The sequence below is a fragment of the Struthio camelus genome, chromosome 15, assembly GCF_040807025.1.
Source record: "Struthio camelus isolate bStrCam1 chromosome 15, bStrCam1.hap1, whole genome shotgun sequence".
NCBI lineage: Eukaryota > Metazoa > Chordata > Aves > Struthioniformes > Struthionidae > Struthio > Struthio camelus.
The window spans coordinates 3,851,316-3,866,203 of NC_090956.1; the positions used below are offsets into that span (position 1 = coordinate 3,851,316).

The 14,888-nt window shown below is 67.4% G+C and overlaps 1 protein-coding gene across 5 annotated transcripts in view; it reads right to left on the reverse strand.

The window, feature by feature from the left end:
* Positions 1-14,888, reverse strand: part of RAI1 (retinoic acid induced 1) — a 68,286-nt gene that overhangs the window by 4,046 nt on the left and 49,352 nt on the right. For all 5 annotated transcript variants that reach the window (XR_011134614.1, XM_068907780.1, XM_068907783.1 and 2 more), the window contains one exon: positions 763-6,430. Coding sequence is in view for 4 of the 5 variants with exons in the window: in XM_068907780.1 (XP_068763881.1) it covers positions 763-6,414 (5,652 nt within the window). In the remaining variant the exon portion in view is untranslated. The remainder of the gene's footprint in view (positions 1-762; positions 6,431-14,888) is intronic.

Genomic DNA, 14,888 nt, shown 5'->3' on the forward strand with positions numbered 1-14,888 from the left:
CGGCGGCCGTCACCGCGTTGGAAAGCTCGCCCCCGCTCTCCCAGGACGCTCGCGGGCGGCAAACGCCATTATTTGTCATTCCTTCCCCCCCCCCCCCCCAAGAAAAAAAACAAAAAAACACCCATCTCCATGGAGGACTTCTCCGGTCTCGGGTGGAAACGCACCGTTAGCCCTCGCTCGGCGGCGGTGCGGGGCGACGGAGGGGCCCCTCGCCACGCCACCCACCGCCCCGGCAGGCGCCTCCCCCCCGGCTTGGCCCGGGAACGGAGCAGCCGCCGGAGCGAGACGCCACGGGAGAGGCCGCGCCGGGGCAGAGGGGCCGAAGCGCCGTCGCGGAGCGGAGCCCCCCCGGGAGCGGGGGGCGCTGGGCCCTCGGCCGACACCAGGCACTAAGGCAGGAGGGCCGAGCGACCCCGCTGCCGAAAAGGGGCCCTGGAGGCTCCTTTTCCTTCTCCTTTCTAACCGCGCTGCTTGCAAGCGTTAGACCAGCAGGCCCTCGGGGACCGGCCGCGGCGATGCCGCCGGCCCGGATGAGCGCGGGCTGCAAGGAAGCCGAGCTCGGCTGGCTGCCCGGGGACGGGCAGCGGCACGGGGTGCAACCCCTGCGCCCCTCTGATCCGGCGCCCTCCTGGGCGAGAGCCTAAGCACGGGGCCGCCCGCGCCCGACTCGTCGGCAGGAGACGACGCTTTCCAGCCTGCCCTGTGCACGCCCCGGCTCGCCGCTACGGGCCCGTCCCGGCCCCGGCGGCCGAGCTCTCTTACCACGTCGGCAGCCGCCTTGACGGCCTCCTGCAGCCCGTAGAGCTTCCCCGCCACCAGGTACACCCCAGCGGTCCATACGGCACAAGCCTCGTGCAGCCAGTGCTCCTGCGTGTCGCCCGCCGGCTCCTGCGGCGGGGACTCGGCTTTGTTACATTCGTGCCTCCGGGGCTTTTCGGCCGCCGCCTCCTCTCCCTCTGTCCTCTCGTCGCAGCAGTAGCAGCTCTGCAGCCGCCGAAACATGCCGCGCGGGCTGGAGCGCAGCGCGCTGCTCTGCTTGGCCGAGTCGGCGGCGGCGGCGCCGTCCGGCCGCGGCGGCGGCGGCGGCGGCGGTGGTGGCACCTTCCCGGCGCCGGCGCCAGCCGGGCAGCTGTTCTCGGCGGCTCTGAGCGCCCGCTCGGCCGGCGGCGGCCCGGCGGCCTCCTCGCTCGGCCCCTCCGCCCGCGCCTTCTCCTTCAGCCGCGACTTCTTCTTGGGCAGGCAGTCCTCGGGGTAGTAGGGCCCGCACAGGTCCCCCAGGTCCTTGTAGTTGGCGGGGTTTCGGCAGAGGCAGCACACCAGGCAGGCGGCGCTCAGCGCCTTGGACACCACGGGGCCCAGGTGCATGGTGGAAGAGGCCGGCAGGGCCGCCCGGAGCCGCGGCAGGACCCCCGGGGTCGGCGGGCCGCGCTGCAGCTTGGCCTCCTCGCCGGGCGAGTTGACGACGGTGCAGGCGGTGGTGAACTCGTCGCGCTTCTCCACGCGCACGTAGGGCGCGAAGGGGGGAGCCCGGCTGTCCGTCCGCAGCCGCTTGCAGGAGATGTACTTGAGGCGGATCTCGGGCTCGGCCGGGTGCAGCAGCGGCGCTTGCTGGGCCGCCCGCCGCCGCTTGCCCCGGCTCTTGCACCGGGCCGGCACCGCCTTGGCCTTGCCGTGCGCCAGCCGCTTCCTCTGCCGCTTGGAGTAACCGTTGTAGTTGGCGTGGTTGGCGCGCGCCTTCGGCCCCCGCGTCGGCCCCGGCCCCGGCCCCGGTCCCGGCCCCGGCCGCCCCTCGGGGCCCTCGCCGCCCGCCGCCTCCTTATCCTCGCTCTTTGGTTTCTTGCCGTCCCGCGGCGCCTCGTCGCCACTGCCGGCCGCCCGCTCCCGGGGCGGCAGCAGCAGCGCGGGGCCCAGCGGCGCCCGCTTGTCCGGGGGCGCTTTGGCCATGCCGAGCGCCGCCGCTTTGCCTTTGCGGTTCCTCTTCTTGGGGAGGAGGGCGATGGTCTTGGCCGGCGCGCCGGGCTGCGGCGCCGGCGAGTAGGGCTCGCCCTTGAAGCAGTCGGCCGGCAGCTTCTTGCCGTTCATGAGCTTGCCCTTCAAGGCTCTGCTGCCGGCGCTCCTGCAGAGCTGCTCGGCCACCGGCCCGGCCGGCGCCTTCTGCGCCGCGGCGGGTTTCGGCAGCCTCACGTCCCCCACGGCCGGGGCCACGCCGCCGTGCTTCACGGCCCGCTCCTTCTCCGCTCCGGCGGGGCTCAGCGAGGTGCCGTAGGCGGCCGCCGTGGCCGCCACGGCGGTGGCCGCGGGCTTGCAGGCGAACTTCTTCAGGTTGGGCGAGGTGATCTTCTGGACGATGGCCTCCAGCTTGAGGCCGCGGCCCTTGCGGGGAGGCAGGACTTTGGTCTTGGTGGCCTCCTGGAAGGCCGCCCGCGAGGTGATCTTGATGCAGACGTCAGGGGCCTCCTTCACCGGAGGGGGCTTCAAGACGGCTTCGCCGGCGCTCTTGGGGGGCAGCTTTGCTTTCACCTTCTTGGCCACGGGCATCTTTTTGAAGAGGCTGGGGGGGGCCTCCGGCTTCTCCTCCTTCATGCCACCACTGTTGCTCCGTAGGACCAGGTTTCTCTTCTTGGCGGGGATGGGGGAGATGAAGGTGGATTTCCTCTTCAGGGAGTGCAGAGGCCGCTCGGACATCTTGCTGCCCATGCCCGGCCCCGCTTTGGGCAGCTTCATGCGCGAGCCCACCTTGCCTTCCTTGTGGGGGCTGCCCTGGGGCGTGAGCTTGAAGGCGGACGGCAGGTGGTTGTTGGAGATGAGTTTCTTGGGGGTTTTGCAGTTCTTCAGCCGGACGTCCGCCGCCCGCTTGCCCCTCCGCCTCTTGGTGTAGAAGACCTCCTGCGTCTTCGTCCGGGAACGCAGGATCATAGATCGCTGGTCCCTGTCCTCGGCGTCCGGGGCGTCCCCCTCCGGCGCCTTCGGCCCCACCGGCTCCTCGTTGGGCACTAAGCCGGGCACCAGGAGGGTGGCATCGCCGGCGCTTGGGATGACCTTGGGGGCCGGCCTGCCGGTGCGTTTCCTGGCTTTGAAAGCCACCCGCTGCTTCACGCCGCAGGCGGGTTTCTTCCCCAGCTTCTCCTGGTGCGCCGGGGCTTTCAGCCCCTCGAGCGGGGCCGGCGTGCGGGGCTCGGTGAGGGCGGTGAAGGAGCGGGTGCACATGCGAGCTGGCAAACCCTCCGCTGGAAACCTCGGCGTTTGGCTGTGGGCATTTTTGCTCGGTATTTCCATCTGGCCATCTGGCCCGACACATGTGCCGGCCACGCCGCCAGCTGCCGGCAGATCATTAAACGGGCTTGGCACCGCTTTGCTGGAGTCGTCTCCCTCCGACAGCCGGCAGTGGACTCTCTTGTTGCGGAGGCTCTTGCCCCTCGAGACGGGCTCCGGCTTCCCCAACGCGTTTTCGGGCAGCAGCTGCTTCTTGACCGTGACCGACAAGGCCGACTCAGGGTCCGTCGTCTCCGGGTGGGTTTTCTCCCCTCCGCCGGCCTCCTCTTCAGGCTTGATGTGGGGCAGGGAGGATTTGAACCAGCTCTTCACCTTGGTTTCGGTGCCGACGGCGGGGCCGAGGAGGATCACGGACGGGCCGGATAACCGCGACGAGGGGGCCGAGCTCTCCTTCTCCACCGTGCTGACGGTTTCTTCGGCGGACACGGGCACGTCGCTGGAGGACAGCACAGCGGGCATCTCCGGGGGCTTCGGTGGCGAGGCGTCGTAAATCACCGACTTCTGCTCCGAGCTCGCCAGCTCGCAGAGCGAGGAATACTCCTCCGCTTCCAGGTCCGACTCCTTCAGGTCCGGCGACGAAATCATGGGGATTTCGCTGAAGTCCCCAGCCGAGCAGCAATGCCGCGTGTCCTGCAGCCATCGCTCGCTGTCCGCCTTCGTGGCCTCGTCGTATGTCAGCGTCTCTTCCTCTTCCTCCTCCATCGCCTGCTGGCTGAAGTCCCTGGCTTGCTCGCTCTTGGCTGGCTGCTCACCATCGCACGGATCCAAGCTGCAGGCATTTTTTTTCTCCTTGCAGGACCCCACCAATTTGCTCGGGAACAAGCCCTTGGAAAGGTCTGAGGCTTGCAGGCCCGTCCCCAGCTCTTTCCACCTCAGGCACGACTCGCCGAGGCTCTCATCTGGCCACTCGAAATGCTCCATGGCGTTGTCAGACCCCACCGAGTTGGCAGTGGTGTTCGAATAGCAGCTGTAGCTGGCAGCCCCGGAGCTCGAAGTAGCAGCTGGGATGCTGGGCTTGGAGTTGTACGCCAGAGAGGTCGCGTCTTTGAGCGCATCCTTTGTCTCGGTGGCTGCAAAGTCCACCTGGGGGCTCTCGTACACCTCTTCGCCAAAGTCCTTCCCCGTGCTGCCCCCGGAAGCCTTGTCCAGCTTCAGGGGCTCAGTGAGCGTGCTGGAGTCGCCCTGGCTGGGCCAGGCGCCCTTCACCATGGAGTCCAGGCACGGCCGGTGGTTCTCCAGGTGGAAGGGGGATTTTGTGGCATCCTTGTTGAGCATGGGGGAATTGGCCCAGGCCTTGTCTGCCTTCTCGTTGATGGCGTCCTGCAGGACGATGATTTCGGAGGCCAGCTCCTCCTGGGACAGGGCGCTGAGGAGCAGCCGAGGACAGTCCCGTTCGTTGGTCACGTACTTGGTGAAGGTCTCCAGGGGCAGGCTGGCGTGGATGCTCTGGAAGGAGTCGTCCGATTTGGTGGACATGTCATCTGGGGAGGTCACGGAGCAAGTGGACACTGACTCGGGCTTCGCCTTGGAGTTGCTGTTGACACGGGCAGGGCTGCGGTTCTGGTTGCAATACAGGAAACTTCTTTCCAGCTGGTCCTCTGACCCGCTGAGATAATCGGCGTCCTGCGTCTCTGCGTGGACGGACTGCGGGGTGCTGAGCGGGTCGGACAGGGGGGTGCCTACCTGGTCTGCAGAGTAGGTGCTGCTCTCGGGACTGCAGTGCTGCCCTTTGAGCTGCTCGGGGGTCCTCGCTGGGTTCTTGATACCCTTCTTCTGGGGCATGGCCGATTTGGAGAGCAGAAGCTGCTGCACGGTGTTGGAAATGTTCTCGACCTGGGAGGTGAGCGCCGTCAGGCTCTGCAAGCTGAGATCCGACAGGAGGTTTTCAGGGATTTTCTCCTTCTGCAAGTTTTTACAGTTCCCGGACTGAGCGTCCGGACTCGTCCCGTCGGTCGGAGACGGGTTCAGCAGCGGCATGAAATGGCTGTGGTCGGTGATGCCCGCCGGGAAGGCGCCCGTGCTCAGGGACTGCTGGCTGTACTGGAAGTTCTCCAGGTTCGGCATCAGCGGGGAGGGAGTGGAGCTGTAGGACGGGGACCTGCCGACGGAGCGGGCCGGCGAGTGGCTGGCGCTGGGGCTGAAGGTCTGGTAGTATTGCTCTGGGGTCCTCACGGGCGGCGCGTCGCCCTGGCAGTAGGTCTGGCCCGGCTGGTTGTAATGTTGGTACTTGGCTAAGTTTTGGTAGTGAAGAGTCTCCGGCGCGTGATGCCGCCCTTGCAAGGCCGGCGGCTGCGGCTGCGGCGGCGGCGGCTGCTGCGGCGGCGGCGGCGGCTGCTGCGGCGGCGGCTGCGGCGGCTGCGGCGGCTGCTCGTAGCCGATGCGGTTGGCCTGGTAGCCGTGCAGGTTGGGCACCCGCTGCCCGGGGGCCAGGCTGCCGGCGTTGCCCAGGGGCCGCTCGTGCTGCGGCGGCCCCGAAGGCGCCGTGCAGCTCTTGTAGGAGTGCGCCGGCTGGCTCGCGCCCGGCACCGACGAGTAGGTGGAGGAGGCAGGGAAGGACTGCGAGTGCTGGCTGAAGTGGGGGGTCTGGGAGAAGGACATGGGCGAGGAGACGTCGTTGGGGAGCTTCTGCCGCTGCAGCTTGGGGTAGGGCAGAGCGGGCGGCTGCTGCTGCTGGAAGTGAGTCCGGAAGGGCAGCGGGGCCGCCGCCTGCTCGTGGTACGGCCGCCCGCCCGCCGGGGCCGCCGTCTTCTTCATCAAGCTGTCCTCATACTTGGCCACGCCGCCGGGCAAGGCCTGCGGCTGGCCGCCCCACGCCTGCAGGCTCTCGTCCCCCGAGTAGCGGGCAGGGTAGGGGCTGTTCTCCTGCACGCCGTAATTGGAAAAGGCCGGCCTGCCTTGCAGCTGCTGGCCCGCTAATTGCTTATTTCCCCGGTGGTATTTCTCCACGGCGCTGTTCTCGTAGCCCGAGTACGGCAGTTGCTGCTGACTGTAGTACTCCTTCGCCACCAGCCTCTGCCGCTCGCAGTTCGGCCCTGCCTGACTTTGATGCCTGTAATTCTCCAGGCGTGATGTATCTTGTGAAGTCGGCTGGTAGCTCTGCTGGTTGCCATGGAAACCACACCTTTCTCGAAAGGACTGCATGGCGCGGGCTTGTTATCTGCGAAGAGAGAGAGGCGAGAATTCAAATGAAGCATCGCCACGGCGGCGGGCCGGCGAGCACGGGCGGGCGGCGTGCACCGCGGCTGCTTCGCCCTGCATTGCATCGCCCGGCGCTGCCCTTGCATCGCTCCTCGCCTGCTATCGCACGGCCTCACGTCGCTCTGCAGCGCGTGGCCTGGCATTGCATCACCTCCCGTCGCCTTGCGTCGCATCGCCTTGCGTCGCATCGCCCGGCAGGGCATCGCCTCGCGTCACCCTGCATTGCATCGCCCGGCATTGCATCACCTTGCATTGCATCGCCCGGCAGGGCATTGCCTCGCGGCACCCTGCATTGCATCGCCCGGCAGGGCATTGCCTCGCGGCACCCTGCATTGCATCGCCCGGCATTGCATCACCTTGCATCGCCCTGCATCGCATCACCTGGCAGGGCATCGCCTGGCAGTGCCCTGCATGGCGCTGCCCGCGTTGCACTGCCTTGCATCGCATCGCCTGCCATTGCAGCGCCTCGCATTGCCCTGCATCGCATCACCTGCTGTTGTACAGCCTCACATTGCTCTGCATCATGCTGCCTGGTGCTGCACTGCCTCCCATCGCCCTGCACCGCCCCGTATCATGCTGCCTTGCATCGCATCGCCTGGCATCGCCCTGCTTCGCAGCACCTTGCCTGCGAGCTGGATGATGCCTGAGGTCCAGCTGCCCCTCTTACCCCTGCAGTTTGCCCTGCTGACGGTGCTGGGGGCAGCCCAGCCGTCCCGTCTCCGCTACCCACCCCGGCCGTGCGGGGCAAACAACCCTCTTCACCCACCTCCCCGCCCGGCCGCGTGGCCCGGTGACCCCCCCCGCCGTGCTGTACCAGTGTCCCCTTGCTTCACGTCCCCACTGCCCCACAGCACGGCAAACCCCCTCCTCGCTCGCTCCCTGCAGCCGCCGTCGCAGCGCCCGCGCCGCCGTCCCCAGCCCGACTGCGCCGGGTGCAGGCAGGCACCCGGGGGGCGGCTGCGATCCCGGGGGGCAGACAAGCAGCTCGCAGGGGGCCCCCCCGCGCTCACAGCCGGCTCGGCCACGCACGGGCCCCGAGAGCCCGTTTCGGCAGACGTAGCGGCCGGGGCGCGGGTGGCGAGGGGATGTCTGCAGAGATTGGGGATCCCCGGGGGGGGAGCCCGCCCCGACCCGGGCTTCGTGCACGGGCCACGCGGGCGCTGCGGGGCCGCCCGGGAGGATGCACTCGGCCTCCTGGGTGCTGCACAGCCCGCGGCGCTCCCGCACCCTCCCCGCCGTATTTATTAACGAAATGACTTTAACGAGGGGAAGGGAGCGCGGCCCAGTTCCCGGGCGCCGCGCGGGCGCTGCTTGGCGTGTCTGACACATTACACCAGACACCTGCTGGCAGAGTCGATCCAGAGCCGTGCTCGCAGGCAGGCTTTCTTGCTTTGCTGCTTTTTCTTTTCTTTTCTTTTTTTTTTTTTCCCTCCCCCCTTTCCTTTTTTAACAGGGGCATCTCTCCGCCAGCGGCAGCTCCGAGCCACCGACCTGCGGCTCGCAGGCGGCACGGCGCGCGCAAACCGTCCCCGCGCAGGGCTGGGGACCGCGCATGTTCCCGCGCCACGGCACGCGTGTGCAACGCCCGCGCGCACGCGGACTCGCGCCCTCCCGCCCCGGGCTTGACGTCCCCAAAGCAGTGCAGGGCCGGGCACGGGGGGGGTGACACCGAGCCTGTGCCCTCCCCACCGCGCGCAGCGCGGCCACCCTGTCCTCGCGCCGCCGCCGTCACGGGGCCCGAACGTGCCTCCGGTGTGCACCTTTGTCCGTGGCTCTCGTATATCTGCTCAAATCACATTGCTGCTTTTATTAGTCCCAGATTGGCCTCATTTCCTGCTGAGTGTCCTGTGGATATCGTTAACATTTCAGCGCCTTTTCGGGTTTTATGTACGGCATGCGGGTACTTATGTATTTAAACGGCCGTCCGCAGCAGCGTTAGGAGGGCGCTCTCAGCGCCCCTGCCTCTCGCCCCGACGTCGCGGCCCCCCCAGCACCCGCGGGCACCCGTGTACCGCTCGCCCTCCCGGCACCCCCGGCCCCTTTCGGCTTCTTTCCCGTTAGCATCTCTGGGTTTCCCAGGGCGCACGGGCAGCTGGATGCCGTTAAAGCATCTTATCGCAGAGAAAAGACAGGTCTCGTAAAACGTGGGGAACCCGGCGCTGAAGCCCCTAGAGCCACCCTGGCCCCGCAGGCCGCCCGGCCGGGGCCACGCAGGCACAAGGCAGCGAAATCAAAGTCAGGCCTTGGGGCAGCCCCGAGCGGCGGCCAGAAAACTAAAGGGAGAAAAGAGCCCCTGATGCTACACCTGGAAGCGGGTTTGAAAAATTAAATCAGCTTGAGAAAACACGAGGCTGTTGCTTTAAGGGGGGGCCTTTTCCCTTCCTCCTTTATTATTAATTATTATTACTTTCCCAAGCAGCTGGGACAATGCCCGGCTGAGCGAAAGCACCCGGCGCGAGGGGCGAGAGGGGACGTAGGGGGGCAGGGGAGGCACGGGGGGTGCACGCATGAGGGGGTGCGGGTGTGTTGTGAGTGCACAACCCGTGCTGGGGGGGCAGGAGTGGGGCAGGGGGTGCATGGATGTGGGGTGTGCACACATGCAGAGCTGCACATGCACGTGGGGAGCACGGGCGCTGGGTGTGCAGGCGGGGTGTGCGTGTGCCTGGGATGTGCACATGTGCCCGGCGTGCAGCGCTGCACACGCATGTGGGGCGTGCATGTGCCTGGGATGTGCACGTGTGCTCGGCGTGCAGCGCTGCACACACATGTGGGGCGTGCATGTGCCTGGGATGTGCACGTGTGCTGGGTGTGCAGTGCTGCACACGCATGTGGGGCATGCACGTGCCTGGGATGTGCACGTGAGCTCGGCGTGCAGCGCTGCGCACACATGTGGGGCATGCACGTGCCTGGGATGTGCACGTGTGCTGGGCGTGCAGTGCTGCACACACATGTGGGGTGTGCATGTGCCTGGGATGTGCACGTGTGCTGGGTGTGCAGTGCTGCACACGCATGTGGGGCATGCACGTGCCTGGGATGTGCACGTGTGCTGGGTGTGCAGTGCTGCGCACACATGTGGGGCATGCACGTGCCTGGGATGTGCACGTGTGCTGGGCGTGCAGTGCTGCACATGCATGTGGGGCGTGCACGTGCCTGGGATGTGCACGTGTGCTGGGCGTGCAGTGCTGCGCATACATGTGGGGCGTGCATGTGCCTGGGATGTGCACACGTGCTGGGCGTGCAGCACTGTGCACACGCATGGGGTGTGCATGTGCCTGGGATGTGCACACGTGCTGGGCGTGCAGCACTGTGCACACACATGGGGTGTGCATGTGCCTGGGATGTGCACACGTGCTGGGCGTGCAGCGCTGTGCACACACATGGGGCGTGCATGTGCCTGGGATGTGCACGTGTGCTGGGCATGCAGTGCTGTGCACACACATGGGGCGTGCATGTGCCTGGGATGTGCACGTGTGCTGGGCGTGCAGTGCTGTGCACACATGTGGAGCGTGCATGTACCCAGGGTGCACACGTGCTGGGCGAGCAGCGCTGTGCACACACATGGGGCGTGCATGTGCCTGGGATGCGCACGTGTGCTGGCATGCAGTGCCGTGCACACATGCGGGGTGTGCATGTACCTGTGGTGTGCACACGTGCTAGGCGTGCAGCACTGCGTGTGGGGCATGCATGTACCTGTGGTGTGCATACATGCTAGGTGTGCAGTGCTGTGCACACGTGTGGGGCGTGCACGTGCCTGGCATGTGCACACGTGCTGGGTGTGCAGCGCTGCGCACGCGTGGGGCGTGCACGTGCCTGGCATGTGCACACGTGCTGGGTGTGCAGCGCCATGCACACGCGTGGCGGGGGGGGTTGAGGAAGGCCCTCAGCAGGTCTGGCCCATGCCCAGCTGGGGACATCCAGGGACGCCCAGGGAGGCCGTGTCCCCACACATGGCTCATCCTGCCCCTGGACCCACCTCAGAGGGATCAGAAAAGCAGGCAGCGCCCACGGGAGCTCTGTCCCCGCCGAGGGTGGCTTTCGTCGGGCACCGCTCCCTGCGGCGCCGCATGCCCTCAGCCCCGCGACGGGTGTTTTCCCGCCGCCCTGGGACAGAGCCAGCAGGAGAGGCAGAAGCCGGCGGCCGCCCGTTTGGGGAATGCCGTTTCCCGTAACTCTCCCGACGCATGGCGCCGCTCGCCGGGAGCAGCGCGCTGCGAAGCGCTCGCCGCCCCAACGCCCTTCCCCGGGGGCTCAGCGCCTTGGCCTTGCCCCAGTTCACAGGCAGGGAAACTGAGGCACAGCGGGGGCGGCGGGGGGGGGGGGCGAGCCGAGGAGGCGGCACGCGGCGCCTGCAAACAGAGCCGCGGAGACGAGCGGAAAGGCCGTTCCCAGCGACGCGCGCCTCCCTCCTCCTGCTCAGGGGCCGCGCTCTGCACCCAGCGACCTGCCCCGCTCTGCTGCACGGAGCCGGCTGGGCACCCGGCGGGTGCCGAGGGCGCTCCGGCTCCCGCTCCGGGCGCCGCGCAGGTGCAGCCCCGGCCCGGCTGCCCCGGCTTACCTCGGCCCTCCCGGCTCCCCGGCTCTGCCCGCAGCTTTGCTAGGGAAGGAACTGAACAGATGTTCCCGCCTGATGTAGGCTGTTTCCTAGCAAACGCTTTAATGGCATCAAATCAAGCTGTCGACAGCAGCAAGGTTAAGTCTCTTTGCAGGCAGGGGGAGGAGGAGCGGCGGGCGGCGTCCCAGGGGCCCGGCGCCTTCACGCCCAGCGGCCCCCCCCCCCCCCCCCCCCGCAATGCTCCTGCCTGACATATTCTCCCGGACCCGAGCTTTCAATTAAAACCGAGTTTCCAGCCGGACTCACGCTCCCCCCGCCGCGCAATGGAAATCGATACGCGCCTGTCTCGGGCCGGCTGCAGCCAGACAGCCGGAAACAATAGCCCGGCCGCGCCGGGAGCGGCGGGCCGCGACGCCCGAGGATGCCCGCCGCGACGCCCGAGGATCCTCGGAGATCCTCGGAGATCCGCGATGCCCGGAGCATCCTCGGGAAGGGGGCGAGGGCAGGAGGTGGCGGCGCCCCGGCCCCCGCCGTCGGGTGGCACGAGCCACGCTCCGGCGCAGCCACCGGCACCCGGAGGGACGAGGCCGGCGGCCGCGGCCGGGCCAGCCGCCCGCTCCGCCTGCCTCCCGCTCGGAAGGATTTGTGATGCGTGGCTGCCGTTTTGGTTCCTTCCCTCCTTTCTTCCCTCCCTTTCCTCCCCCTTCCCTTGCTGCCTGCCAGGGAAAAGGCGCTGCGAAGGCCGCATCCGGCGCCGTGCGCAGGCGGCGGCGGGGTGCTGAGCGCCCCGGGCAGGATGGGGGCCGCCGCTCCCGCCCCGGCCCTGCTCCTTCTCAGGCTCCGGCTGCTCGCGCCGCTTTTCCGATGCGACGCCGACAAGGACTCGGCGGCTAAAAATAGCGGCGGGCGCTGGCAGGGTGCTGCTGCCCGGCCCGAGGGACCGGGCTGCCAGAGTGGCCCCGCTCCGCACCGCTCCGCTCCGCCCTGCTATGCACAGCACCACCCCGCACAGCACTGCTCTGCACAGCACCATCCCGCACAGCACCACCCCGCACAGCACCGCTCTGCACAGCACCGCTCCGCTCCGCCCTGCTCTGCACAGCACCGCACAGCATAGCACCACCCCGCACAGCACCGCTCTGCACAGCATCACCCCACACAGCACCACACCACCCTGCACAGCACCACACCACCCCGCACAGCACTGCTCTGCACAGCACCATCCCGCACAGCACCACCCCGCACAGCACTGCTCTGCACAGCACCGCTCCGCTCCGCCCTGCTCTGCACAGCACCGCACAGCATAGCACCACCCCGCACAGCACCGCTCTGCACAGCATCACCCCACACAGCACCACACCACCCTGCACAGCACCACACCACCCTGCACAGCACCGCTCTGCACAGCATCACCCCACACAGCACCACACCACCCTGCACAGCACCACACCACCCTGCACAGCACCGCTCTGCACAGCACCACTCTGCACAGCATCACCCCGCACAGCACCACACCACCCTGCACAGCACCACACTACCCTGCACAGCACCGCTCTGCACAGCACCACTCTGCACAGCATCACCCCACACAGCACCACACCACCCTGCACAGCACCACACCACCCTGCACAGCACCGCTCTGCACAGCACCACTCTGCACAGCATCACCCCGCACAGCGCCGCACCACCCCGTGCAGCACTGCTCTGCACAGCACCACTCTGCACAGCATCACCCCGCACAGCACCGCACCACCCCGCGCAGCACTGCTCTGCACAGCACCACTCTGCACAGCATCACCCCGCGCAGCACCGCTCTGCACAGCACCACTCTGCACAGCATCACCCCGCACAGCACCGCTCTGCACAGCACCACACAGCACAGCACCGCCCCGCGGCCCCCCCGGCCCCGCCGCCGCTCTCGGGGGAGAAAGCGCCCATCAAGGAGCGTCAGCCCCGGATTTGCTTAATTGTGAGCTGCTGGAGTTTAAAGAAACACTTTCTGGCAGGCTGCCACACCGCAAACTGCTTCGTATAATTTTATTATTAAGGGCGGAGAGAAAAAGGGGAAGGCGGGGGGGGAAGGCCGGAGCGGAGCCGTGTGCGCCGAGGCGGCCTGGGAAACGGCCCGGGGGGCGCTCGGCCGCCCCGAGGAGCGGGGAGGGGCGGCGGGCGGCCCCGGCGGCCAGACCCCCGGCACCCCGCCCTGCCAAGGCGAGAGCAGAGGGGAGGGACCTGCAGGGCTCGCCCGGGGGCAGCAGCAAACCGTCCGGGCGGTTAGGGAGCTGCCTCCATCCTGCCTTCCCTTTGCACTACTGCTTCCTTCCTTCTGCACTGATCCTGCCTTCCCTTTGCACCTATGTTTCCTTTTGCAGTGATCCTTCCCTCTACACCCATCCTTCCTTTTGAACTCATCCTGCCCTCCCCTTGCACTAATCCTGCCTTCCCTTTGCACTCAACCTTCCTTCCCTTTGCATCCATCCTTCCTTCCCTTTCCACCTATCCTGCCTTCCCTTTGCACCCAACCTTCCTTCCCTTTGCACCCAACCTTCCTTCCCTTTGCATCCATCCTTCCTTCCCTTTCCACCTATCCTGCCTTCCCTTTGCATCCATCCTTCCTTCCTTTTGCACCCATCCTGCCTTCCCTTTGCACCCAACCTTCCTTCTCTTTGCATCCATCCTTCCTTCCCTTTGCACCCATCCTGCCTTCCCTTTGCATCCATCCTGCCTTCCTTTTGCACCCATCCTGCCTTCCCTTTGCATCCATCCTGCCTTCCTTTTGCATCCATCCTGCCTTCCCTTTGCATCCATCCTGCCTTCCTTTTGCATCCATCCTGCCTTCCCTTTGCACCCAACCTTCCTTTTGCACCCATCCTGCCTTCCCTTTGCACCGGCTCCCGCAGTGCTTTGCCCCCCTCCCCCGGAGCCCCCCAGGCCACGACGCCCGGCCCGAGGTCGCGCCCCGCGGGGCCGGCCCCCCCCCCCCCGCTCCGCTGCGGTGCCCCCCGGCCGGCCCCCCCCGGCCGCGGAGCAGCTGCTCCCGGCACACTCCGCTTGCCCGCAGATGATGATAAATGGAGCTGGGGCCGCGCCGCCCCGCGCGCGGGGGTGGGCGGATGCGGCCAGCGAGGAGGAGGAGGAGGAGGAGGAGGAGGAGGAGGAGGAGGAGGAGGAGGAGGAGGAGGAGGAAGAAGAAGAAGAAGAAGAAGAAGGGGGGGGGAGGAGTGCGCAGCCCGCCCCCCCCCCGCGCCGTGCAGCCAGCTGCTCCTCCCTTCCGGCTGCCGGGGAATTCCCTGGGCAGGTTCCCCCCCCCCCCCAAGCCTCCCCCCTCCCGCAGAGCTGCCTTTACCCCCCCCCTCCAATGCAATGGGGCTCGTCCCCCCCTTTCCCCGCGGGGCCCCCCCGGGCCGGGCTGCAGCGCGCTCCGCTCCTCCCCAGCGAGGAATTTTGCGCTCAGGAAAACATCGCCTGCGAGCAACACTCATGACTCAACGTTTCTGCTGGCCCGGGCGCCCTCGCCGCCTGCCAGGGGAAGCCCGCCGACTCCCTGCTCCTCCGCCGCAGCAGCCCCTCTGCCCTTCCTCGTTTTTTATTAGTAGTATTATTTTGCTTCTTTTCCCCCCCCCCCCTTGGTTTTTGGCTCCCTTATGTCACGGGTGAACAAGTCAGGGCTCGTCGCCCTTGGGGCTGGGAGCGGGGCCGGCGGCGGGAGGAGGGATGCTGCGCTAAAAGCAGCCCCCCCCCCCACCCCGGCAGGTCGGCAAGGCGCTGAAACCCCGAGTAAGTTGCCCCGTTTTTTCCTGCCTCTGCAAAACGCCAGCTGGCAAGAAGGGTTTGGCCAAAAAAAAAAAAAAAAAAAAAGAGAGAG